This window comes from Dryas octopetala, chromosome 9, assembly GCF_963921425.1.
Source record: "Dryas octopetala chromosome 9, drDryOcto1.1, whole genome shotgun sequence".
Classification (NCBI taxonomy): domain Eukaryota; kingdom Viridiplantae; phylum Streptophyta; class Magnoliopsida; order Rosales; family Rosaceae; genus Dryas; species Dryas octopetala.
The window spans coordinates 16824611-16852538 of record NC_141374.1 but is presented as its reverse complement, the minus strand read 5'-3'; the positions used below and the strand labels follow the sequence as shown (position 1 = coordinate 16852538).

Here is a 27928-nt window from a genome sequence, read left to right as displayed (position 1 = left end):
TTAGCCTATTAATTGTAACATATTCATGCTGGTAGATGAAAAGGAGTCAGACAAAAGCGACTTAATCTCTTCATCTTCCTCCTCTCGTGTCTGATCAAAAGAGTTGGAAGCAGCAGCCATGCTTGCATGATTTGTGATCATCAAATCAGAGGAATGCGAAGAACATTCCAACATTCCCATCATGACCTTTCTCTTCTTGTAGTTGGCCTTAAAACAAGCCTGTCTTAATCTCTTTGTATTGTCTTCAAGCTGCATATCAGGAACCTCCTCCATCACCTTCCTCTCCCTCTCCAACAACTCTATGGCACTTCGAAGCTTCTCTTCACTTTCCACCCCCTCCTTCCCCAACTCCTACATGCATATAACATAATCCACAAACACAAACACATAAATTAATACATGTAATGCCAAATCATGAACTAAAAATATATTCGAGCAAAACGAAGTAGATTTGATGCACAATATATATATATATATATATATGTATATATACCTGAATGTTTTTGATTAGGGTCTGGAGGCTGGTGAGCTTTCGATGAGGCCAACGACGAATACCCAACTCTCTACACCTTTTCTTCAAAAGGGTCAAGCCCACATTGAGTTCTTTAGCTGCCTGAGTTATTGGCATGTAGAAGTATTTGGAAATGGTTTCCCTGGACAACATTTTTGAACTGCAGGTTTCTTTAATTTTGGTGCAGGGCCTCTTATTAATTACCACCTTATTAATATCGCTCTCTTCCCCCAATTCCAAATCATTGGAGCCGTTTTCTTCTTTGTTACAAAGTAGTAAAGGAGGAGATTGTTGTTGTTGTACATGTTGCTGATGGTGATGATTAGCCTCAAGCCCAGCTGACACCAAATCGTTTAAAACTCCACAGCCATTTTCATTTACATCCAGTCCAAAGAAAATATCATCTGCAACATATAGATCGACAAATCATCAGATAAATATATATATATAGGTGTATCCTTAATCTTTTTTTAGTCTAGATATTCTCTGCTAATCGATCTTTTGGTACTGATTTTGTAACTCTTAAAATCCAAAACTATCAACAAATGAAATGATCATTTTTCAATTTTGTTCAGAAACTCATTGTCACACATTAAAAATGAAAAATTGAATTTCACAAACAATATATGTATATATATATATAGCAGACCTTGAAGTACACTTTGGATAGGTTGAATATTAATATCCACTGATGAGTATAGGGGGTCGTCATGAATCAAACAGCTCTCCATGAAAGGAACAGGACCAAGAAAGCTGTCTTGTACTGTCGGCCTTTCATATTGCCAATACCCGCTTACAAAAGGTAAATAAAAACCTTCATGTCAAGCTTTTCAACAGAATTAAGAAACAAAGAAGTTACAGAAAAACAAAAGGAATTAAAGCAAGCAAGATGATCGATGAAATACATATATATATATATATATACACACACAATTCCCTATATAGTTCTATATATAAGCACCTGAAATCAACAAAAGGAAACTGGTTTGAATAACAAAATGGGTCTTCAAGTTCATACATGGCCAGCCAATCCATAATGGAATGACTCCCCATTTTGTTTGCAGCAGTACTAACCCACGTGCAAGATGAGAGTATAGTGAGGAAGAAGAAGAGACTATTGGGGGTATATATATAGGCGCATGGATAAAACCCCCATGCATGAATATGAATGAGTGTGTCATTCATTGTTTACTGTGTGTCTATGCTTAATTATTGCTTAGTGAAAGTTACAAGATGTAGTATTAATTATATTCCTAGACACGTCATTAATTTATTAGGAGGGCTTCATGATCATTAGCCTACATGAACGTGCGCCGTCACAACTCCTATACATAAATTAATTTGATTATTCTCTATTTCGATCTTAAATTTCTTGATTCTGCTAATTCTTTCTGTTTTCTAAATTATATATAATTTAATTACTTGGCTGGATATTATTTTAGCTAGCTTGGAAGAGATGAGTCATGCATGCTTGCCAAGTGTGATTTTTTCTTCTAAGACGACCCTGAAATTGTAGGGTAGGCCTGCCCTACAAGTCTGAGTACTCAATATTGCTATTTGCTAGCAGCTAGTATAATTTGATTATACTCAATTATGTTGTGTATCTATTGGGCACTAAAAACTTGGACTTATTCATATCGATCACTTGGTCACTTTTCTTCACCTTTTCCAATTATTACATATATTTTGATCATCCTTTTGGGTCATCCTCATCGATTATCGAGGATAATTAAGCAGGATAAAAAAATGGGTAATTAAATATTACTCTCTAAAGTAATAATTGTTAGGATCATGATCATCGATCCCTTGTTTTTTCAGGGGAAAAAGAAATTCATCCGATCCTTTTCGATGATTATAAAGAATAAGGACCAAAAATGATTATTTAGCTTCAAAAGTAATAATTGTTTGGGAGTAATGTACTATCTTCACATACATGTACGTACCATATTACTTAATTTTGAAAATAATATATTTAAAAAATTGTTCAATTAATGTTTATCTTTGTTGTCATTTCTGAATTGCGAAAAATACAACTAATTTGGCTCAAGTACTTGCACTAGAAAGTGGGTTCGGTTTTATTATGGATGCATGTAACGTACCAATAATCATTTACAAAGTAATGATTAATTATTTTTCAAATCTATTTTTTTGGGATTAATTGAAGGGATCTTATTAGTGGGGGAGGAGTTACTACTGCTATAATGTATTGATCATTATTTTGCATGATCAGTTAAAAATATTTGATTAATTATAGGCAATTATAATGTGGCAAATTAATAATTAATAGCCAACTATATTCCTCCTCTATATATCGTGTAATTTACTTAATACATATGAGTGGTGGCAATTGTTGTGCGGTATCTGGTGGGTTAAAAGCTTCAGTCTGGTCCGATGGAGTTCATTTGCTTACTCTGTCATGGAGAGATTTTTTTATTTTTTATATTTTTTCTGGCTTTGCTGGCAATTAGGATTCATACATTTTTTTTATAACCCATAAAGTGTCAAGGTTCAACAATTGAAATTTAGATAACAAAATCTATAGTTTATACAAACTGCATTTGACATTCATCTGTATCAAGAGCTATTCATTCTGTTGCTTGTGTAGACAGGTTTAGTGTCTGAAACTAAGAAGCAGATTACTTGGTGAAAAACTGCACCATTTGTGTAATTTGAAGATAATAGTCACCACAAACAAGTTATTATAATGGTGATGATGAGGAAGGGAAAGTTCCTGCAGTTAAAACTTGCTACCATTTGTGCAATACATAACTACACATATAATACATGTATACATGTATTTAGTTTCATTTTCTTGGTGGTCCCACTCCCAGTAACGTTAGTACATAAAAACCAACAGAAACAGTAGCAAAAATATATTTCCCAAGCAATAGATAGCAGAAGTCATTAACAATCAAAATTTGGATAATACATCAGTTTTAGCTGCTCAATAAAATAGGAATACAAGTTGGTCCAAAATTTTTCTTCTCAACCTCTGCTAAACTCAAACTCCAGCAAGGGAAAACTAGAGACTGTAATTCAGTTTCTCCACTTACCCCTTCCACGGCCATGCCCGCCTCCTCTTCCCCTGCCGCCACCACCCTTGCCACCTAAGGCTCTATTGGCATCAGATCTTGCTTTCATGTTTTCCGGCAAGGGAAGAATATGATCCACACACTTCCTGAAACTAAAATCATCAACAACTCCATCTTCCCTAATGAGGAAGAAGCACCTACTTTTATACAGTGGATGGAACCGGACTTGGAAAGCTTGGATCCCTCCACCAATCTTTTCATCAGGCTCTGCGTGACCCTTCTTCAGCAAGTCCAGCAAAACCAGATGTTCAAACTGAAATATATGAACAGATTCAATCAGACATTTCATCAAATAACCAAAGATATAATTTAACAGCAGCAACAAATTCAAGCACTATATGCAACCATCACAGCCAAATTACACAGGTCTTCTAAAATAATCTCAATGCATTAACATAATTCAATTTTGTGAACTAAAATCCAGAAGTACCATGATGTGAACAGAATCTAGCTTGCAAATGATCACAGCCAATCTACACAGGTCTTCTAAAATTAATCTCAAATCATTAACATAACTCAACTTTGTGAACTAAATCCAGAAGCACCATGATGTGAACAGAATCTAGCTTGCATTGCATGCTAAAGGATTCTACAAACTGATTGCAGAGGTAGTGTGTAAAATCAAAGATGTAGAGCTAATGTTATTTTCCTATAAAGGCGAATTTGCTCTTGAAGAAATCTCAAACTCACACAACTGTCAGTGCATAAGCATCTATCATACATGTGCGTCTGTGTACGTATATGCAGGGATTTTCAATTTCAGGTTAACATCGAATGCACAATGAAGTTAATGCAATGCCATTGCAGCAGTGTCACGCATCCAAGACTTGCAGGTGAAACAACATATGTAACATGTTTGTGATGCCTAACAATTGGCCCTTTCACTCAAAATTTACAATGGGAAAATGATACAGACTTTTCACATATTTTTGTACAAATTTGGGATACATATTCAATTTTCAGGTAAAGTTTACTTCATTCTTTCCATGCAGCTAAGCATCAAAACTAGGAAAATTTTCTAACTCATTTTGCATATCCTCATCAGATGTACCCTCAAAATAATACAATATAGCTCAAAAATTAAAAACAAATAAATAAAATTTTTGTGGGTACCTTATTAATATTGAGATCAGTAGGCCAGTAATGAAGGAACTTAAAGAAGTAATCGAACATCTCAACCGACGACCCGAAACCCTTCGGACCCAAACTGACCCGAGCCGACTTCTCCTCTCCTCCCGCTATCTTCTCCAACCGTTCCTCTTCCGCCGACTTCTCCACCTTCGGCTTCTTCGCGACGCCGTCGTTTCCTTCACTCCCCTCTTCCTCCTTCTGCTCCTCCCTGGCCCGCTTCGAGTTCGCCTCCCCGTTGCCGTTGGCGCTTTCGGCCTCTGCGCCGACCTCTTCGGCTTTTGAGGTTTCTAGGTCCATGTCTTCGGCGGCGGCGGCTTCGGTGTTGACTCCTTCCGAGTTGGTCTCTGCGAGTTCTGAGACTGTCTTCTCTGCCATGACTGTGAGTGAAGTGAAGGCAAACCCTAGGTTTTGGACCTCCTTATATACTTACCACTTACCAGTTTAGCGTTAACGGGCTTTTTTTGCGGTCCGACTCCGGTTCGATCAATAATTTTGGTAGTCAATATATATATATATATATATATATTTTGAGAAGTCAATAATAATATTTTGTTTAAGTTATTTTATTATATTTTATGTTTTTTTTTAATTAGGATTAAATACTAAATATCAATAGTTTTTCAGGAAAACAGCAAGACACTAATTTTTTTTAGTTTAGGTACTAACCTAGAACAAAACATTTTGGATTATGTCATAAATCAGTTTGTTATACAATTGTGACTATCGTTGAAATTCATAAAAATTCAAAGTTTATAAGAGTTTAATGCTTTTGATTTAGGCTTAGGGATGAAGTCATATAATTTAGAGACTCAACATTAAAGTTTAAGCCTTACAAATATTGAAAAAACAGCAAATCAATAAAAAATTTGTGATTGTTAGACAGTCACAGCTCGGAAGAACCATGTTTTTTAAAGTTAGTATCTAAAGTAAAATGACATAAACGTTTTGGTAGTTAAAATGAAATAACATTAAAATTTGGTACCTAAAATCAACGGACTTTTTATTTATTTATTTATACTAGCCTTTTGGCACGTGTTATGCACATGTCAATTGGCGTTTTTACTGTATTTTTTTTTATTTTTTATTTTTTTCTTAGTTTTACAAATTCTCATCACTCTCTCCACATTTTAAGGTGGTGTGATGTTTTTTATTATTTTTAAAATTTTATTTTAATAATGATATTTTACAACTATATCCTCATTTATTATATTCTTTTTAGATATAATTAGGCTTAGATCCTTTAGACAAACAGTTTTTAGATAGAGATCGGGGGTGTTTTAAAATTTATAAGAAAATTCTTTTAATTCATAATAATTTATAAGAAAATCTTTTTAATTCATAAGAAAATCTTTTTAATTTATAAAAAAATCATTTTAATTCATAATAAAATTTTTCCGTGATTTGATTTGAAGGGTATTTCTTTCTATCTGAAAGGTATTTCCTCTCCTAGGATGTAGAGTAGGCTTTATATGCTTTTCGCCTAAAATCTCGGAGTTCAAATCGAATATAAAGCAATCAAAAAATAAAAATAAAAAAACTTAATTAAAAATCTTAAATCACTACTGATCTTAGTCTAAGAAATATTCATAAAATGGACTGAACTCTAAGTTTTCCTTAGTTTTATAGGACTGTTGGTTTAATGAAGAGTAATTTAGGCAATCTCATTTTTTTGTGAAGCCTGTAACACCAAACTATTTTCTTGGCTTTATAATAGTAAAAATGTTATATAAACAAATTTAATGATTCACAAATTTATACTATAATATGAAGAAGTACAGAGAAATTGGATTCCCTCATAAATTGCTTACTATACTATACATCATAAAAAGTTATACAAATTCATGTTATAGAGTAAAAAAAGTAAGCCATTAGGGTTTGCTTAAATGGTGAGAGTGGATAGATTAAAGATTAGGATTAGGTTTAGATCTAGTGTTTGATTCCTTTAATGTAACAAACAAATGTTAAAAAAGTATTTGTAAGTACTTATACAAATTCGTAGCATGTGGTTCGTGGCACAAGCCACGAGCAAAGGAAATTACATCATTTTGTATGTTTTTTGAATATTCTATCAATTTGTAAGCAACTTGGATTCTTTTAGGGCCTTAATAATAACAATTTATAACAATAGTGCTTTTATTAGAAACCAAAAATGAGAAAAAAATTTAAACCCAGACTGTCAAAAAATTAAGTAGAAATTTAAATTGTCCACCGAGCGTTTGGCAGATACATCTGCACAATCTAACCTACATTTACAACCTAAAACATGTTATCTGCAACCTCAAAAAGGCATTTGTAAGCTAAAAAAATACAAAAGAGCGGTCAGCGTGCCACAATATCCTTCTACCCCCTGCCACCAGCCACTAACAAAAACTTCACTCATCGGATTTTTCTTTGATGTAGCCTACTGTAAGTCCATCTCTGCAAGTCTTGCCGCCGATACTGGACCCAAGCAGGTGGCACCATGTGACGTCTTTGATTGACGATGATCCTCAAAACAGATCGCTTGATCACTGATTAGCAAAAAGCTGTGCGAATCTCAATTTAAAATCATTGGTAGGTGGTAATCAGAGTGTTCAAGCTTTGGGAAATCAAGCAACAATTTCTTCTAGTATAAAGAAGCAACGTTACAGGTCAAACACCGAATGTAAAAAATCCTCAATTATGATAGTTGTTCATCAATCAAATAAGGGATTAATTTCATTTTTGTCCCCAAAATTCTAATTTGAAAAATTAAGAACCCTCACTTTTTCAATTTTTTCAATTAAGGTTATTTTGTTAATTTACACATTTTCCATCAAAATTTCCGTTTGCATAACACCGTGTGCTAATCACGTGAGGTCCTTGTTTAGGGCAAAATGGTCTCTTCTATTTATATCTTACCCTTTTTTTCTCATGCACTATTTTTCTCTCCTTTATTTTTTGCTAAATTTGAATAAAAAATGTGTAAATTGACGGAATAATCTCAATTGACAAAATTGTAAAAGTCAAGATTTTTAATTTTTTAAATTAAAAATCCGGAGACCAAACTGATACAAGTATAATAATTTGAAGTCCAAAATGACTATTAATCCCATCAAATAAACATCATCTACTACACTTACGTTCACTCTAAGGCCATGAATATCAACCTCGTAATTATCAATTTTTGACAAAATTTGTGAGGCATAATTTTGAATTATAAAGTCTCCTTATTTCCCAAGCAGATGGCTTCCATGGAGAAAAGTGGAGCGGCTCAATGTTGATGTTCATGGCCATGGGTATTTCCTTTTAGTACTGGGTTGATGGATAATGAGGATCATATAAAAAAGAACAATGAAAATTGATCATAGTTTGTAGCTATTTCTCCTTGTTCACACAACACAGCACCTTCACCGTCTTGCACTATCGCTCATCCCTGTGTGTTCTGTTCTTTTCTTCTTCTCAGCGTACTCATCGTTTTGGTCTTAAAGCTGACGTGGTGGCATTTAAGCCATTAGATTTTGTTTTTTAAGGATTAGGATTTAAAGCTTGCTATTGTCTGGTATAATTTTTTGCCTAGTAGATAATCCACGATTGCTGATAAATTAGAAATGAAAGGTTTTGAATGAAATGTTGGTGTTAATGTTTAATAAAAACAACTTATAAAAATAAAAGGCATAAATTTAATTTAGACACATAACTATATATGTCATTTCAACGGAGTCTACGAACTTTAAAATATTTCAAATATACACCCAATCTACTATCTAAATTGAAAAATAGATTTCCGTTCATTGATTTGTTAGGGATTAGTTAAATATCAGCTTGGCTTTTGCTGATCGGGATTACTTGGCGACGTGGCGCCATTTCAGCAAATTTTTTCCGCCAAATGAGCGACACGGTGACACATGTCCATCTAACCCCTGACACGGGCCCACAAACTCATAATCTCTTTCTCGCTCATCATTTGGCGGGAAATGTATGCTGAGTTGGCGCTACATCGCCAATTAATTCCTGTCAGTAAAAGTCAAGCTGATATTTAACTGATCTCTCAACAAATCGATGGACGGAAGTCCATTTTTCAATTTAGATAATAAATTGAGTGTATATTTGAAATATTTGAAATATTTGAAAGTTCATGAACCCCATGAAATGACTTATATAGTTATGTGTTTAAATTGAATTTATGTCAAAATAAAAATATTAAAACATGATAAAAAGAATTATAGAATAAAAATAAAAACCCTTTTTGTTGTAGTTAGTTAAATGATATCAAAAACACTTATGTATGGTGTAAGGGTATTTCTATATTGATAACCAAAAGACAATTTGTTTTTATATAAAAGCAAAAAGCCCTATCAATTTACATAATAAAGTGTTACTGATAAAAACGCTGTAACATAAAAGAATTTTTTAAGAAACCGTGTCAAATGGATCCTAAGCTACAGTCACTTTTTCTTTTGGGTTTAAAGCAGGTATGATTACTTACTATAGAATTAAAATTGGTTTATATTTTCTTTGATGAGATGGCATGATCCTATTGGATCGAGCACCGTTTGTCTAGTATTATTGTATTGTAATAACAGATGCACTCATATACCGGACGGACCAGACAATGCGACGTCCGTTACTGTGAAAACACGCGCCAAATCCGCCTATGAGGAAAGCGATAAAGTAGTTAGACATTCAATCTGGACCTTGAATGTCGCGACCCCATCTGAATCAACAGTTCAGATTCAACTGGCACTCTCTATTTGGTAAGCAACCACAGAGGATTTGATCCCAGCTTTAGATGGACGTTACCGAGCCTAGCGAAAGCAGGTTCGTATTGTCCGAACCTGATGCTGCAAATTAAATTAAAATTCTTTAGGGGAAAAGCAAAGGTTAAGACTTTTCACGGGAGAGAATTTTCAGAGTCCTAAAGCACAAATTAGGTCTTTTCCAGGTACTTTCGCTTCATTTTCTTTTCAATATTTGTGTTCTTTCATTTTAAATTTGTTTTTTTGTTTGTTTTGATTTGCATAAAATGTTTCCGCTACAAATGCTTTATTTTTAGGTGTAGAAAATCATAAAGCTCTTATATTTTGATCGTGGTTGTGGATTTTAGGGTTGGTATCATCGATTGAATCGTATTGGTATGTTTTGTGATTTTTTGACTGGTAATTTATGGATTTGGTTGGGGAAATTTTGGGGATGGGTTTGGGGTTGGGCAATTACAAGACTTGTTTGGTACCTGAGATTCTTATTTTATTTTTTCTGGATATTGAATTTTACAGAGCTATATGGTTAAATTAGCTAGTGTAATAGTATGGATTATTGGAATCTTGATTCCTTTTATTTTGCCTTCATGTACTTTGTATCCAAACTCGCAGAAATGATTTGAATGCAGGGTAGCTGGGGAAAGTTTGATGCTTTTAATGTTGCGTTATCTGCCGTTTGTTGTAGTTTAGGAGTTTCTTTGGGACACAAAGGTGGTTAAAGAAAAGGGAATGGATTTTGAACCTTTTGAGTGGCACTTCAATTTGACCTGTTATATAAATTCTAAAGCTTTTCTTCCTGTTTGGTTTCTGGGAGAACTGAGGAAAATAGTAGAAACATCAAATTTGAACGTTATATTCTCTGATTTGTTAAGAACAGAAAATTTCTGACCAAGGCCAGCAGGTCAACTCCTCGACTTTCCTTCTAGGTCCAGATACTCATGATTAGAGTTTCAATGCAGGATTATTTCATTGTTTTCTTATGATCAATGAAACCCAGAATCATGATTTTCACATTTCATAACTTTAAATTGTGACAGTGCATTCTATTGAATTTTGAAGCAGATTGTTTTGACTTTAATGGATTTCCATTCTATTTTGTCGGTGCAGGAACTTTGGTTTGAGTAAGAATGAGTGATCACCTGGTTTTGTGTGTTGACCACTTCATAAAACCTGAAAGTTTAAAATCAGTGCAAGGGACTGAGACCCCAGGATCTTCTGTAGAGGGTTCATGCTCCCAATCAGCTGAGCTACCCACTTGTGCCATTGATGTTAAAGGGGTGGGAGAGAATGTTCTATCTGAAGAACAAGAGCCACTGATTCAGACGGTTGAATGTCGAATTTGCCAGGAGGAGGATAGCGTTAAGAATTTGGAAGTCCCCTGTGCTTGCAGGGGCAGCTTAAAGGTATAATCCGATTTTAATTTCATCAACATTTACGAGAGTGAAATTCTTTAAGTATGTTTTTGCTCTTGAGTGTTTTAATATAGCTGTTGTTAGTTCCGTCACAGATTCTTTCCTTCCCCTGTAGTTAGTTTCAGCTTTTATGCTCAGATCAGTTTCATGGGCTTGAAGTACTATCATGACATGTGCTGTTGATTCCTTTTTCTTTATGTTTTGATTATGCTGAGAGATCTTATCTTTTCTAGTTTTTTTCCTTGCATTTTTTTCCTTTTCTTTTCCACTACCCTCTAGTTTCGTTACCAAGCTTCTAATCCAAACCAATAGTTTGGTATTATGCTCATTGCCTTATACTTATTAAGCAGTTTCAATGTCTTGTTAGACTAGTATTATAAATTGATTACCAAAGTCAATGATTATTTCTTTTTTTTGTACAAATTCAGTTTGCTCATAGAAAATGTGTCCAGCGGTGGTGCAATGAGAAGGGAGATGTAATTTGTGAAATTTGTCATCAGGTAAACCACTAGAATCCCTAGAATCTGCAATTTCCGTTTTCGTGATTTTTTTCGAGTGTAGAATCTGTTTGATTCCATTTCTATATTTGTGATTAATAATTATGGATATTCCTTATATTCATATAAGTAAGCAACTTCTCAATTTAGAAGCTATCATGGTCATGCATTTCCTTCTCTGGTAAGTATGAAATACAATGTTGTGCTATGAGAAACTCTGGTTTTTATCAATTAAATTTAAATATGATGATGCATCCATGTAATATATTAAAGCATGTGAGCATTTGCTGCTAATCTCTTGATCATTTCTATTGGTTAGTTTGTAGTTCTTCACTCATGAGTTGCATAGTCATTGTGTGGACTTTTATGAAAAAAATTTCTATGATGTACAGCCTTACCAACCTGGTTATACTGCACCACCACCTCCCCCTCAGTCTGAAGATACTACAATTGACATCAGGCAAGTTTAGAGTTTATATCTGCTCCGTAACTTGGTTAATGCTGTTATCAAGGAAACTCTTTTTAATTTTTATTTTATTTTAAATTAACCTCGGGATAGATGTGAGAATGTATATATGTGATAAGGCCTTTGCTTATGTCTGTATGTTGCACACTTAAGTCCCACAGTTTTCTTTGTATTTCCATTTTTTCAGTTCAATATGTTGTACACCTTGTAAGACCCTTATCTGTTTCAGTCTCTTATTCTTTTGTCTCCTTGATTTTCCTGACAGTGAGGGATGGACAATCTCTGGTACCCCTTTGGATTTGCGTGATCCTCGACTATTGGCAATGGCAGCGGCAGAGCGTCACTTTCTAGAGGCTGAATATGATGAGTATGCTGATACAAATGCTAGTGGTGCAGCTTTTTGCCGCTCTGCTGCTCTGATTGTAAGCCATAGTAACCACCATTAATATTATGCAAGACATTTGATAGGAGGGCATGCAGGAATAAATTTATTGTCGTAGACCATTTTCTTTTTTATTTTATTTTATGAATCTATCAGATGATGAGCAAAACCTAGCTCATGCTTTTTTTTTTTTCTAGTTTTAAAAAAATATTTCTCTGCTCTTTAAATTTATTTTATTTCCCTTCTATTTTCTTAAAACTCTTTTTTTCTATGGGCCTTCTGAATTGGTGTCACTAGTTGGCTGCATCTAGACCCTGTTGTTGGTTGTCTGTTCTGGGTCCTGCAACCTGTTGCCTTTGCATATTCCTAGAGTAAAACCTCGGGGCATGGTAGAGTATCAGTTGAAGAAAATTTGGTTTATATTATCTCTGTTGACCCTTCTCTCTTGTTTCTTGGCAGTTAATGGCTCTCCTACTCTTGAGGCATGCTTTGACCCTCCCCAATGGTGATGGGGATGATGATGATGCTTCCACCTTTTTCTCGGTAAGTGGGATATGGATGTTGGATTTGTTTCATAACATTTCACATTGCTACTTATCAAACTAAATGATCAATTGTTAACAGCTGTTCTTGCTCCGTGCTGCTGGTTTTCTTCTCCCATGCTACATTATGGCCTGGGCCATCAGTATATTACAACGTCGAAGGCAAAGACAGGTTAGTTCTGGGCTGCTGTTTTTGGGGAATGAATAATAATCATTTTTAATAATGAGACATCACATCTCTATTGTTTGTCATTTACGTGAAGTTCTCTGCTCTTGGTAGACAATTGGATTTTGTCATTCTGAAGAACCGGTGTTTAATTATATGACTAAATAGACATCTGGGGTTTGACTTGTCTTTTTCTTTCCTTGTTTTTTTTTTCGTCTATCTTAGTGCATCTGACTCACAGTAGCACATAATCATGCATGGCTTCTAGAATGACTTGCTTGTCCATTTTAGGTAGTAAATACAATTTCCTTTTTTTGTTTTTTGGTCTCAAATTACATGTTAATTTGTGTGTATATTACTGTTGAGCCAGGAAGCAGCAGCACTTGCAGCAACTGAGGTTGCATTTATGCTGCAGGAAGGGCAACGTCGGGGATTGTTCACAATAGCTCCAGGACCTGCGGTGACTCCCCATCAAGAGCCGATTCAATGATACAGTGTTCGTCAATTCTGGAAATCTTCTGTGCTGGTGAAGAGGATACATTGGAACTCAAAATTTGAGTATATTGTTCCCATTTATGCTACTAGCAGTAAAGAGGAATATCAAAGGGCTGTAGTTTTCTGACAGTCATGTGTCTGTAATCGAATTATTTTAAGTACTCCTACAGGCTTGCTTTTTTCTAAAATCTATTTCTCGTGTTCTGCTTGTACATAATCTTGTTAAAGTTGTATCGAAAGAGCTGTTGTTTACAGATTATAGTTGCAGACTATCTTGGATGCATCATGCATGCTTTAGTTGTTTTTTTGTTTCTAATTTGTGGCGTATTGATCCTGATGATCATGTATTGTAACTGCTGGCGAAGCATCAACTCGACATTCATTATGTATCAGTCTCCTGTTTCTTCTAATTTCCTGGTTTTCATTTTTTTTCTCTTATTTTGAAGTCCCAAGCTAAACAAGACTGGTCTTTGCCGCTGGCTTGTTCGCTTTCTCTCTTGGCAATGACCTGTGCTATTAGCCATTTACATTTTGTTGATACCTTGGTCAAGTGAGGAAGTCATTATTTACCAAAAAAAAAGTGAGGAAGTCATTGGGTGATACAAGGTTGTTATAGAAGTGTATAAACTCATCATACTCTTCCCAATTGAGACTATGAGTGTCTGCATTGTATGAACGGAATGATATTGCACTGTGCAAACTACGAAAACTAGAGTTGAAGCCAATCTACTTGGAATGTGATATTTTGGGCTTCCAGCCTTTGGAGTTCATCACGCCATTGCTTTCTTGAAGTGTGACAGTGCCCTCTTGGCTTTCTCATTGATGACCCTGTGAATTGTGCTGTAGTTGTTAAAGTTAAATGTGATGGTGAAGGATGATTTGGAAAGCAACGACCCCATTCAAAATTCTTTACTTTATTACAGCTCTCAAAGCAGAGAGAGATCCACGATATTAGAGTATCTAAGCTTATGTCCAGCTTGGACCATGACCAGTCCACGTCCTCCCCTAGACCTGCCTTTGCCTCTGCTTCTCAATTTAAACTCAGATGGAGACTGTCTTTTGCAATATTTTCATAATTTTATTTCTTGCAAACAACTTTGGTTCAGGGCTTGTAAGTTCTTGAAAATTGAAAAAAAAAAAAAAACAAAAAAAGAAGAAGAAAGAAATAAGGGTAGGGAGAGAGAGAAACAAAGATGGTCTTCATGGATAAGCGAGATATATTTAAAAGAAGAAAAAAGAAGATGAGGCCAGATATGCAAGCCCAAAATGCGTTTCCTTTGAAACTTTGAATGAGGGTTTAGAGGGCTGGGAAAAATCCAAAGAGAGAGAGAGAGAGCAAAGAAAAGCATAAAGGAATTCCATTAAGCACAAGAAACCAAGACTGTGTTTTTTGCTGCATGGAGAGAAGAGCTTGGAATTCTAAAGCTAGTTAGCTTAAAGCAGCAAGTGTTTGGTGCATAAAGCTATTGGCTGGTTGCTTGGGTTTTTTTGTTTTGTGGGAGAGGTTACTATTCCCCACCATTACTCCAACATGACAACATCTCTACTTTTGATGGCTTTTTACTACAGTAGCTGTCTGAATATGGAACTGGCTGATGCATGTTTAATGTAATAATGCTTATTCTAGCAACCAACATGTCACAGACTCACATACATGACACAAATAGTTGTAATTTTCCTAAAACCTTAATATTCTTTAGTATTAAGGCGATGAAAACTAATGTTTCTCAAATGTTCTACTTTCACCCATTCTCACAGCAACTAAAACAGAACATGAGGATATATGTTTAATGGTATAGTCAAGTAACAGACTTCTGAGTCACTTATGATGTGCCTTAATTAGTGTGTTATCACTTTGTTTGATTTCTCTTTATGTTATTGCTTTGTGATGTTTAATAACTAAACTCTGAAGGGTAAAACTCTTTTCAATGACTGCATTTCATCTCAGCTGTGTAGGCTAGGTTGAGCCACATATGCAAAGCATTTGGCATATGCTCTTAGGATATGGTAAGTTTACACATCAGCAAGGTCAGATGACATGGCAAGTTGGAAAAGAATTCAAGGGACTAATATTGGTCTTTGTTTGGTAAAAAAGAGCAAGGCAAATGATAGAGAGAGATGTAGGGAAACCGAATGAGAAAAAGATACTTGGCTTCCCAAGGATAGTGTTCCAACTAACTTTTCATTCAAACCTGTCAGAGTCTTCTAAAACAGCCTTATATTGCTTCTATGGCAGGCTTATGATTGAGGTGAATCTAAAACTTCCCTACATGTTCTGGCCTTCTGGGGCCTCCTTGTGCTTTATGCCTTTAGTCTTCCAAATCCCATAAAAGGCATACCGTTGGCTTATTCTTACAGGAATGAACCATAAGGAGGAACAAAGCCTTAAGCACCCTACTCATTCTCTTATCATTGCTTGAGACACAGATTCCTACATACCTCTTGATTTTGCAGAGCACAAGCATGGCTTTTCTGTCTTATAGGGGGGCTGTGCTTCTTGTTTGTATTGGGTTCTTGGCTCTCCAGCCAGAAAAGGTTTCTGGATTAAGAAGCATAGATTTGGCTCTCAGATGGGACAAAGAGCACTTCTCATTTCTTAAAAGCTTGCATGTTCTTAAGGCTGTTGCTGTAGAGGATTTGCAAACGAAGCTGAGTTTGGCACCTGCACCTTCAATGACATTTGATCCAAATCAATCAAACAAAAGAAAAGTTGGAAAAGGATCAGACCCCATTCACAACAGATGTTGACATGCTGATGCAGGGAGAGGGGGCAAGAGAGTTTTTCAGGCAAAAGAAGTTGATGGCTGTAACTAATACAAAAAAAGTTCAACAGGATGGTGGGCATCCTTTGCTTCCTCGATAGATTCTCAAAGTGGGTTGGTTAGCATTATATATTTTCGTTTGTTTTAGTCGAAGTTTTTTGTTGAGCTGAAGAACTGCAGCTGAAACCAATCATCGAGCTAGCATCACCTCTATATTGTATAAACATAGGTCCTAACCAATAGCTGAATACTTTGAGAATGGTGATGCTGGCTCTCACAGATTACATGCATTTCTGATTTGTCTCTATAAAAGAAAGGACTTATATTTCTCTGTTGTGACTAATTTTGCATTTTATAGCCACAATCTTGAGTGTTTCACAGGTATTTTTGCTGTCTTTCCATCCTCATTTGTTATTTTTACTTAGCTCAAGTAAAAACAGAAAGTTATAATCATGCAAATATATGAACTGAAGTCATGAGCTTGAAGGTTGTCATCTCTTGAAATAAGTTCCAGTTTCATTCTGCATTGGATGTTCAATGTCACATAACTGTAAGGGTGAAGAGGCTGCAACCACTGTATTGAAACCACAATATAATCAAAATTTCACATACAGTAGCCATAAAAAATAATTTATTCTACATTGACGATTTCAAAAATAAATAAATTTAATTTGAAAATTATACTGTATCTACAACTTACATCAACAGCAAAAATGGGTACCAATAATATTATCAGAAACAAAATCCCCTGCAGATCTCAAATTTTCCTGTCTCTCATATGCCACCTTCAGCAAAATTGTGAAGTTTCCAAATGGTGCAAGGTCAAGAGATCTTAGTGACTAATATTTAAAGCGCTTTGTTATTTCATTCTTATACCAGAAGTTGAGACCTGTCATATCTCTTCTTCCTGTGAAACTCAGATTGTATAGAGGATATCTTACGAGAAACTGCCTGCCAAATCATATCAATGGCGTCATCAGGCTGGGATGGATACTGATATTCAAAATAATGTACAATTTCCTTCAACCTTTCCCACATCTTGGTCCACTTGTCTTGCTTGATTCCTCGAAGAAGATTCAGTAGGTAACCCTTCTTAACAGCATCAGTTGCGCGAACAAATATGCAAAACTGTGAGTAGTCTAAGACATCTTCAAATGGTAGCTCAATCTCATCGCTGATTATGACAGGAACACAATGACTAGCAATGGCATCAAATAGGCGATTTGAGGAAGGGGTATCACCAGCAGTATTCAGGCAAAACTTCGATGAGGCCATTCCTTGGCTTGCCTTGTTAATACCATTTGCTCGAATGCTGCCAAAACTGAAGTGTACATCTTTCTCGTCTTTGAGAAGATAATACAATTCTTGGCGAATTACTCCCCCCTGGATTAATTTAAAGTGAAGATTATATAAAGTAAGACATTATTAGGCAATTTTAAAACTGATTATTGCTTAATCAATGTAGTGTATGTTGTAAAGGGAGAAGGGAAGCACCAAAATAGTCAGAGCGCATCAGAAATCAGAATCTGAAGTAGGATTATGAAATGTATCATGTCAATAAACACTCACTATACAAACACTTTGTATGCTTCATTGGAGTTAGGATATATTGACATAATATATCAAGTTAGCAATCAGTTCTGGAGACTGCCCCACATCAAAGGACTAATTTATGCATATAAATGCCATTATAATTAAAATGACTAGTCTCCTCCATGGTTTCAACTTGCCACAGAACTTTGAGAATCCTAAGCTAATGAGACACAACCCTTTTTTGAAATTCCTAAATGCCAGATAATTTACTGTGAGATCAAAATCGGGGTAATATGAGATAATCACAACAAAGTTCATCATGTATTTAGCACTTATGATGTAAAAGACTGTCTATTGATCAATTCAACTATTGGGGGCACAGATGAAGGCCATAGATCAAGAGAGAATTGTATTTCCTGTCAAATAAGTATCAAGAGCTTTGTATCATGAACCAATATCACATCACAGAACAAACATTTGAATAATTCATGACAAGAGGTGAAAGAAGAAAAACTGACATCTTTCCTGTATATTGCTCCTCGGAAATATAATAGTATAGGACGTTCCTTGAATGAGGCTGATTTGGTGCTGTCAACAGTCATCACCACATGTCTGTAAGGAGCAATTATATCCTTATCAAGATTTGCTATTCCAGCTGGGTATCTTCCAAAATCTGCAAGCATAAACATGGCAGAGCCCAGTTTCCTTCTTGCATCTAACAAACTATTTGGATGGTGAGCAACTATTAAATGATCCTTCCCACCCTTTCTTTTCCACTCATTCTGAGCCATCAAAAACTGCACCAATTTGTTCTGTAACTTCTTGTTGACACTGACTTTCTCCTTTCCATGAAGCTTAGAATGCCTGTTGTAACTCAGAGATGAGAAGAATGGCACAAAAATAACATCTGCTTGACTTGAATTGTGCACCCTGACTACAGTGCAAGGTCTGACCACAGTTGGGATATTTGATGACAGAAGATCAAGGGTGAGCCAGTATTCCATACTGTGCTGTAAATTCAGTCCACCTGGGTAAGGGGGTATTCGACTTGGGTTACTGACATTTGGCCATGTTCGATTTTCCTTTCCCTTCCAACCCAATAACCCAAAGTGAAATTCAGGAGGCAACTCATACATAAATACCCTCAAGAGAGCCTGAGTTGAGTCACAGGCCATCATTCTCTTTCTTCCTAAAGACCCCAACTGTTTGCTTGAATTGGAAACTAGACAAGCTGGTTCACTTCTTTTTGTGGGTCTTACAGCATCAACTCGGGAAACCTCAGACGGGAGGGATGGAAGTTTTATTTCTTCCTTTTTCGAATGGGGCTCAAAGTACACTGATGTGCCATTCACAAGAATAAGCTCAATTACTGATTTGGGTATGAAAGAAGTACTGCTGAATCGAAGAAGGAAGACAGAAGAAAGGATTAAAAGGAACATAGAAATTGTCATCAAGTAGAAAAGAAATTTTGAGGGAACCCTACTCTTTTCTGACATTGATGACATTCAGGGAACCAAGCTCTACCAAGTTTAGCAAATTGAACAAGACAACAACGGCAATTGCACTAAAATGAGGAATGCAATCAATGCCACTATCCTTGAGATCAGAAAGCATATAATGGTCCGAAAAACTACTACCCCACAATCGTTTAGCAGGGAAAAAGACAAAAATAAAGGCAATGCCCATCAATTTAGCTTCTTAACATAGCAGCTTGATTCCCATAAACATGGAAAGAGAGACCCCCATCTTGAATGTGAAACCCAAACTCTGTCTTAAAATCTCGAAGGGTTTTGAACAAGGATTCAAGGTGGTTCCTTTAAACCCTCTGTCGCCACACTACCTATCTCTAACGAACAGCCAAAACATCAATCTAAGAAGAAATTTTTTTATTTTCTTAAGGTCATGGGTTATATTCAGTGAACTTGCTACACATAAAAACCTTGGCTTTCTGGAAAAACCATAAACCTCTCTCTTGAAATCATCACCAAAGCAACTGAGCAAGTCATAAATCTGCACATAGTGATTAAACAACACTTATGTAAAGTACTTCTTGCAGCTGATTACAAGAAGGCATTATTTGGATTTTTGAGCCATTGAGCTACATGAAAAATTGCCGTAAAAAAACAAAAGAAAATTACAAAACAAAACAAAAGAGAAGCATTAAACATTAAAAATGAAAAATTTCTCATCTGGGTTTTCAAAGAATTATGATTTAATGAACTGGGACGATTAGAACTTACAAAAGGAGTAGCTGATCAACAGGGATTCTGAAACTTCATCATGGCATGCAAATATATTTTCAGACTGCGAAGAGATTCTAGTCCAACACAGAGAGGAGGGGCCTTTGAACAAAGTCCATTATTATTCTATTATTCTTACTTAACCTTTCTTGTGGCTATGAGCCTATGGCATTTGATTGATCATCAAAATGAATACTTTATTCAACCCTTTTGGTTGTACATGAAATGGAGAACAGAAAGAGCATGACTTTAAGAACCTTTCTCGTGTCGCTTTGCTTCCGAGTCTTGCTATGTTGTGCTCGTCCTCACGTCTAGTCATAAGGTTTTCATATTCATTGGTTTACAGTTTACACACTCATCAAATTATCAGTCTCTAGACGGATCTTGTTGTGAAAATCAAGTTGAAATTAATTTTCTTTTTTCTTGGTAAGTAGTTTGAAATTTCTTTGAGATTGCGTTGAATCATATTAATGAATAAATAAGGTGACTTTTGTAACCAAAATAAATACATAAGGTAATTTTCCAGTAAAATTAATGGACACAATCTGTGATATCCTAACTTTCATGCTAAATGTTTGTTTAACATAAGAATTATACTTTTATAACATATTTATTTAAATTTATCAAATAAGAGACCCATGATTTCATAACAAAAAAAAAAAAGATACATGATGAATGTAAATTATATATGAAAAATTGAGTATAGAGACTATATTAATTACGATGTAAAAAACTGAATTATGACAGTTTGAGGTGCATTCCATTTTTGAATTTGCATAAAGGCATATCTCACCAATCAGAATGGTTTAAGGAGGAAATTTGCATGAAAGTGACCAATGGCAAAAGGCAAGATGGTTTAATTCCATGTAACTCACAGCAGATGAGGCTTCAAATTCAATTAGGAGGAAATTCTTGGGCTACCCAAAGTTCAACTCTGGAACTTTAATTACCCCACTTGTAGTCAACCTCCTAATGAAAAGTGAAAACCAAACCCAATTTTCTTATCTAGAAGTTAAGGTAGTCTTCCATTAAAGAATTCAAATTTGGACCCTCTTGCATTGAGTTTATAATAAATTTGCACACATTTAAGTTCTGCCTAGCTCATACTGTGCCAATATCTGGATGAATTAATTGGTTTCCAGAATAGCCATATGGGTGCTACCAAGTTAATACTGGTGCAGCTAGTCCAAGTACACCCTATGTATGGGATTGGACCCAGATACCAAATGTTCCATATACTTTATATTTGATAGAGACCCAATACCAGCAGAGAAAAGCCCCAGGTAAAGCTTGCCAGAAATTTGACCAAAAATAAATAGCTTGCTAGAATATGAGAGTCCTGAAGGGACACTGTAATTATAGTTTATGTTTCCACTTTTTAGAACCTTGATGGATTACCCTTCAAATTTGAAGTTGGGACCTCTGGTGAAACAGAATAAATTTTATTAATACATTAAGACTTAAAATTATGTCAAAGCTCTCATTTGGGGTTTTATAAACCAATAACCCAAAGGAGCAATGGACTACAATTAATTAATTTCCCAAGAGGTCATTGAATTTATGACCCAGAGAAGAATATTAAAGAACCTATCTTACAGATTCAAGAAATACTCATAGCATTACTGCTTATATAAATACCAAATATTATTGGTAGCCCATTTGAGGGAAGATTAAATTAAGCAAAAAGTGTTCAAGGGCATTTGGGTCCTCCTTGCTGGGTCTTCCAGTTGTTGTAGCAGGGGCACACAGCCTTGTTACCATAGAAGCCAGGAGGAACACAGAGGCACTTGGCACAGCATTTTTGGCAGAAGAACATGCATGGTTTGTGGTACTGTGTCTGGCTACATCTCCTTGTGCACTGTGATGGGCATTCTGGTAATTCCATAAAAAATTGTTAATTAAAAATCCATAATGCTTGTCACAACAATTAAAATTTGATTCAAGCAAGAAAATGGGGATGTTGTAGTGATCATGTTACTTACGGTAGCTCTTAAGACTCCCAGGTCCATACCTTCCCTGGAAAAACACAAAATTTCAGTCAGAAAATGACAATTCTAGCCTTGCTACATTGTCTCAAAAACACTACCAATGATTAATTTGAGAAAAGAAGAGGAAGAACTTACACTATCTAAGTGATACTGGGCTTCTTTTGCCATCACCTGGGTTGCAACCATGGAAATGCCAAGGAGTGCAAGAAGCAGAAGGCAGACAAGCTTAGCCATGGCCATTGCTACCAGCAAACCAAACCAACCTCTAGAGAGAGAGAGAGAAAGATATAGAAAGTGGATTGGTTGAAGTTGGCTAGTGGGTATGGACCGTATGGTAAGTGTGGTGTGGGGCTTTATTTAGAATGCAAACTGAGCATTGGCTATATATAGATCTGTTTGAGCCTTCGAGGGGGCTCATATAGTCATATTCCATCATTCTATAATATTACTTATTCTATACAATATAAAAGAAGAAAAAGGTACTTGGTTTGATGATCTATGTTGGGCTCACATTCCCAAATTGCCCCCATTCAGAATAAAATCCTTTCACCAAAAAAAGAAAAAAGAATCTTGATTCTCCCAAGAAATCATATTCTTCTTTCTGATCACCAATTTTTTTCGTTAACAAAAAACATTGGGACAAAGGGGATGTTATTACCACTAATTTTTGGGTTTAAGTTACTTTTATTTTGTTCTCACGAAAATATGAAAAATACTTAATATTTCAATTTTTTTAACTTTTGTTTCTAGTTTATGTAGCATCAATTTACTTTACAAAATTTATCTTCTTTTTTTTTTTTTTATAGTCAAATATATTGAGAAAAAAGTTGAAATAAATAACATCTTTTTGAAAATATATTCGAGATTCTATATTTGAGTTTAGAAGGCATGAATTGGTCCATTGGAAAAATGAAAAATAAAAAATTATATCTTTGCCTATCTCTCCCATCAATTAATCATGTCCCATTTTCCTTTTATTTCGAGTTGTCGAAATGCTCTTTTGCTAGGTTTGTGCATTATATAATTCATGGTCTTGAAAAATGGTGCTTTTATGAAACATAATTTTAATTAGTTTAATATCAAGTGTGATAATTTATAACACAATATGATAATACGATTCAAACACATATTACATTTTTTTCTTATTTTCTATATAAACTTGGAACAAACTTGATATAGAGTAGAGTCCCACCATGCACCATCGGTGTGGATTATCCATGAAAATAATGAAAACTTGGACAATATTTGAAAGGGTTTACAGGTAATTTCCTAAAGATGCCGATGGCTTGTTGTCTAGTAAGCTAGTAACATGGGAAGTTCGTTAGCAAGTCGGCAGCAGATTAGATGGCACCACTCATATCAGTTATTATGGTCCCCAAAAATATCAATAACCAATGAAATTATATTTTCCCAAAAATATTCATTCTACAAGCATTTGCACACTACACTATCGTACACCACACTCGTATCAAGTTATCAACCCACCAGGTTCAAATGCACCACCCATCAAGCCTGTGAAAGATGCATCATAGGTGACGTGGCAACATCTAAGGCTGGGGGTGTAAGACAAATATGGTCTAGCAGTGTATTGAATTTGGGCTTGGAGAATATTTGAATGGGGGACTGGGCCACAAGGGGCCCACAGGGCCCACAGAAGGAGTTTTAGTTTGTGAGCTGGAAGTGTAAGCCATGTGCCCTTATCAGCTATCAGAACCAAGCACATGACCTTTCAGATGCGCCAAAACGACAGTATGTCGCGTGCGCTGTAAATCCGAAACCCATCCCCTATTGTCGTTTTTGTGTTTTTAGGCTCATTATCTCTCACTGGGCTCCATGGTGGGCCGTTTAGAGCTTAAGTTCTCACAAGGAAGTAGGTGATCCTCGGATTAGGCCTAAGATCTAGTGGGCCTGTCCTTGGCCCGTCATAGCTTGAGGAAGCCGGGCCCAAACATAACCCCACTTTGCCAGCCCTAGTCCTACCACTTGCCCTTTCTCGTACGTTAATTAAAACGGAATCTAGCTGGGCTAGCTTCCCTTTGATCCATCCCAAAATGTTATGAAATTATGAATGCTCTCTTGGTGAGATGTCACTTTACAAGTACTGACTTTTGTTCGTTCCTTTCTTTCTTTTTTGGTACACAATTTTGTTTCTCTCTTTCTGTCTCTGTGTGGAAATGGTTTCAATCAATCGCAATTGAGGAGAAACACTTACAACGAATGTATACGCTTTCTCTCGCACCACTCTCTTACGTGTTATTTATGTAACAATCTTTTATAAAAAGAACGGTGTACACACCTATAAGTTTTTTCTCATAATTTGATTCATTTTAAGTGGTCATTGACTTATTTGCCAGGTTTTTTTTTTCTTTTTTTTTTCTTAAAAGTAAATTTATAATAAAGTAACACTAGGTGAAGGTGAAGCAATAAGGGGATCCTTGCATCCCATCAAATATCTCCTCCCTCTTCTTTACCACAACTATGAGATTTAGGGACATGGCATATTGGGCCAGCTCATGCAAGCTCTACTAGATTGGACGTTAAGTGCCCACCCAATAGAGAAAAATGGTAGCTTTTTTGTCTTCTTTGGTTGTCATTGGGAAGCAACAAAAGGCTCCTGTACGTACATATTGCCATGCCATTTGTATTGGCTTGAAAGCATCAAAGATAGCCTATAATTAATTAGTTGTGCATGTAATTTGGAGCTTGCATGTAATTAGTTGTACCAATCCCATGGGATTGGGATGGGGTAGCTAAGAGATGCAAACACAATAAGATATAAAATTATAAAAGGCTAAGAGAAAAACTTTTCACCCACCTCTAACATTGACGTGGTATCACAATATAGAGAGGAGAGCGGGTCTCAAAACTCAATGTCCAAAACATATATCCCTTCTCTATGTTGTGATACCACGTCAGTATCACAGGGGCAGGGAAACACATCCACATGCAAACGAATCAACTTAATTGCTCCTAACCTTATATTAGTTTTGATGCTGCATGCTTATTTGATTTTTGGCTATAGAAATCTTGATGCATAAACTTTGAAATGAGATACATGATTATATATGCTGTATAAACTTTTAAACATATATGATATACACATGCGTGTGTGACATTGCCTTGTTTGAGAGGATATCTTTAAGTTTCTCATATTATCTATACCTATGTACAGGAGGTACTTACCAGGTCGGCCATGTGTTCTAACATGTGCATGACTGGTAATAATGTGGGGAGCTTGGTCTGAGCTGCCCCATCTTTTGAATATATAATTTTTAGCTTGAGTAAGCTTTGAATTGTTTAGTCCTTATTATTTTATTACTATATATATAAATATTATGCATTATTCATTTCATGCTCATACTGGAATATATGTTCCTCACAATATATCTGTCAAAGGGATCATGAGGTGGGTAGGCAGTGCATATATATATATGTATAGTTACAAGTTCCTTTCGTTAAGGTATATCTCAACTTAAACATGATAAGGTATGGCTTGTAGGACCCACTCTGTATTGTAATTTGATGATCGAAGCCGTGTATTTTTTAAGTCTATATACAAGAATCATTTTTGCAAAAAATTAGATAAATCATAAACCGTTTAACCATTTGATTAAAGGGCTATCATTTTAATTGTTAATGAAATCTATATATTCGTCTATTTATTCTATTACAATTAAATGTCTTAATAGTTTCTGATCGATGTACCTAATTTTTTGCAAGGATGAATATAGAGACTTAGAAAATAGATGGCTTCGATCATCAAATTACAATGCGGAGTGAATCCCACAAGCCATATTTTATCATATTTAAGATGAGATATACATCAACAGAAAATGGCTCTGTATAGTTAATTATTTGTATACAGTATATAATTAAACAAAATTAAAATAAGGATTGGATAGGCTTTCCACCATCCAATTCTCCTGTTGGTCGTGAGAAAAGTGGACAACATTGTACGACACTTGGATTAATTAAAGAATAAATGGATGAAAAGGGAGACATATTATAGCTAGAGATCGAGAAACCAAGATAACAAAAATAATTAAGGAACGTACGATCGATATATATATCATGATGAATTCTATATATATATACATACATATATACATATATACATATAGTTAATGATCGAAATGGTTCTCAATATTGGACATGACTCAACCCATATCTAATCGATCAGCACTATTTGCAGCAATGATTGTGTTGCTGGCCTAGATGAACAGATACCGAACACTCATTCTTTGATTTGATTGAGTTGTGTTCGTGGGTGATCTGTTTTCTTCATCTCCAAAAAAGTTTCAAAATTTCACTTAATACTAGCACTAGCTAATAGCTATATATATAGCTAGCAGTCTCGATCTTCAACCATCTTCTTTCTATCTGTTTTAATTAAGCTATTCGGCCCCCTATTAATTTTCTATTTGAATTTTGGAAAGATCAATATAGAATTCATATATAAGAGGAAATCTTACTATATATGATATTATGATATCATAAGGAAAATAACTTGGTCTAACTCATGCATGAACATGCATATGATTAAGAATATGAGGGGTTACAACGTGACTGATATTCTTAATTACATTCTAATGACCTAAAGTTAATTCTTTATATTTTCATGCCCTCAAGCCTCCCATGCATTAATATTTTTAAGGAAATTAAATAAAGTCCCTCCTCCCCTACCTTCCTCCATCTCCCTTTCTTTGTGAACATTATGGATCACGTACAACATGTAGTTCTAACCTTTAATTAAGCTGCATATGATGCCATGGGTTACAATGTGATAAATTTCTTCAGTTCATAATGACTGGTGCTGACATATATATAAGGGTGTGTATACTTTAATTTCTTGATACAATTGAGCTGTAGTATTACTCTTGGGTTTATTAATGGCCGCACCCTAGCTACTTATCTACCAAGATCAGTTTCTCACAAATCCATGTTCAAAATTTGGGTAAAGTGGGAAGGTGGAAAAAGGGGCAAATTAATTAAGCCTACTATAGTCCTATATAAGGCAAGCTAAGGGGACTGGCTAGCATGGCAGAAAAAAGAAACAACGATAATGATACTTGCACAATTGTTATTGTGCAAAACTATGGTCTTTATAATAATTCTGCCATATTAAACTAATAAATTAAGTAGTATATATAGGCCAGGTTGTGTGCACGCTTGTGCACAGCTAGTTACACAACTGTACAAGTATCATTTAAAAATAAAAAGATAGGTCCAAATGTCTCCAAGGACATCCAAAGTATATATATAGTTTCCACTAGTAGTCCAACTTAGTTATTTAATAATAATATATGTTAAATTTAATCTTCTTAATTATCTTTTATTTGTCCCAGTAATTTCCACTACTGACCACCGAAAAGTAAAGGAGGGACACTTCGCAGTACCATATAATTATAATTTCTGTTTTTTTCTAAGCTTGTTAGTCGGCTTTGTTGAACAAACTTTTAAATAAGTTAAAAAATTGTAATAATTAATTAACATGATTGGATATGTGGGCCTTTCAGAAAATATAACATATTCTGGAATGGACGTTATGTGTGGTAAATTGAAGATGGATTTTCTTCTTCTTCTTCTTCATCTTATTTTTTCTCTCTTCACACACATATATTGTATGAATCTTATGATCCATGTTTTGGAGCTAAAACTCGATCATTCTAAGCTTTGATATGCATAAATAGCTATATTGTATATACAACAGTACCTGTCCTGGAAAAATTAATCACATCCCTGTTGCATAATCATCATAATTAAATATACCAATATTATATATATGATTGGAGAAAAGAATTAACAAGTACAAAGAGCTTCTGCTCTTTCAAAGGCTAATTCTCCATTCAATTTCAAATTATAGTTGAACTATGATATAGAGAAGAATTATATTCATGATTCTGCTAGAAATTGAATGAAAGAACTTAAAAGCGCGCATGATGTCTTAATATCTTAATAAAGCCATAACCATACCAATCTCAAGAACATGTACA

The 27928-nt window shown here is 35.2% G+C and overlaps 5 protein-coding genes across 6 annotated transcripts; 1 reads left to right on the top strand and 4 right to left on the bottom strand.

Moving 5' to 3' along the window:
- LOC147274961 (protein RKD2-like) lies at positions 1-1242 on the bottom strand. The gene is made up of 3 exons (XM_086228375.1): positions 1161-1242; positions 494-915; positions 1-351 (listed from the first exon to the last, which is right to left on the bottom strand). The coding sequence occupies exons 1-3, from the start codon at positions 1240-1242 to the stop codon at positions 1-3; spliced, it is 855 nt and encodes a 284-aa protein (XP_086084501.1).
- Positions 1243-3281: 2039 nt separating this feature from the next.
- On the bottom strand, positions 3282-5134 carry LOC147274960 (DCL-like protein). Its single transcript, XM_086227783.1, has 2 exons — positions 4717-5134; positions 3282-3856 (listed from the first exon to the last, which is right to left on the bottom strand). The coding sequence occupies exons 1-2, from the start codon at positions 5107-5109 to the stop codon at positions 3548-3550; spliced, it is 702 nt and encodes a 233-aa protein (XP_086083909.1). The 5' UTR covers positions 5110-5134; the 3' UTR covers positions 3282-3547.
- Positions 5135-9503: 4369 nt separating this feature from the next.
- Positions 9504-13822, top strand: LOC147274959 (RING/FYVE/PHD zinc finger superfamily protein). 2 transcript variants are annotated; one of them, XM_086256589.1, is made up of 8 exons: positions 9504-9637; positions 10560-10855; positions 11293-11364; positions 11754-11821; positions 12093-12249; positions 12669-12752; positions 12834-12923; positions 13288-13822. In XM_086256589.1, the coding sequence occupies exons 2-8, from the start codon at positions 10580-10582 to the stop codon at positions 13405-13407; spliced, it is 867 nt and encodes a 288-aa protein (XP_086112715.1). In that variant the 5' UTR covers positions 9504-9637; positions 10560-10579; the 3' UTR covers positions 13408-13822. The 2 variants fall into 2 exon arrangements, with proteins under 2 accessions (XP_086112715.1, XP_086112716.1); XM_086256590.1 differs by lacking the exon at positions 9504-9637 and adding an exon at positions 9672-9827.
- Positions 13823-16749: 2927 nt separating this feature from the next.
- On the bottom strand, positions 16750-20149 carry LOC147274958 (Exostosin family protein). Its single transcript, XM_086228453.1, is given in 4 exon segments — positions 16750-17060; positions 17063-17557; positions 18226-19717; positions 19948-20149. Coding segments are annotated over 3 exon segments (1509 nt in total). The 5' UTR covers positions 19213-19717; positions 19948-20149; the 3' UTR covers positions 16750-17033.
- A 1221-nt stretch (positions 20150-21370) lies between these two features.
- GASA6 (Gibberellin-regulated family protein) lies at positions 21371-22275 on the bottom strand. The gene is made up of 3 exons (XM_086256686.1): positions 22071-22275; positions 21930-21963; positions 21371-21819 (listed from the first exon to the last, which is right to left on the bottom strand). Exons 1-3 carry the CDS (start codon positions 22173-22175, stop codon positions 21638-21640), a joined length of 321 nt encoding a protein of 106 aa, XP_086112812.1. The 5' UTR covers positions 22176-22275; the 3' UTR covers positions 21371-21637.
- Positions 22276-27928: the final 5653 nt, after the last annotated feature.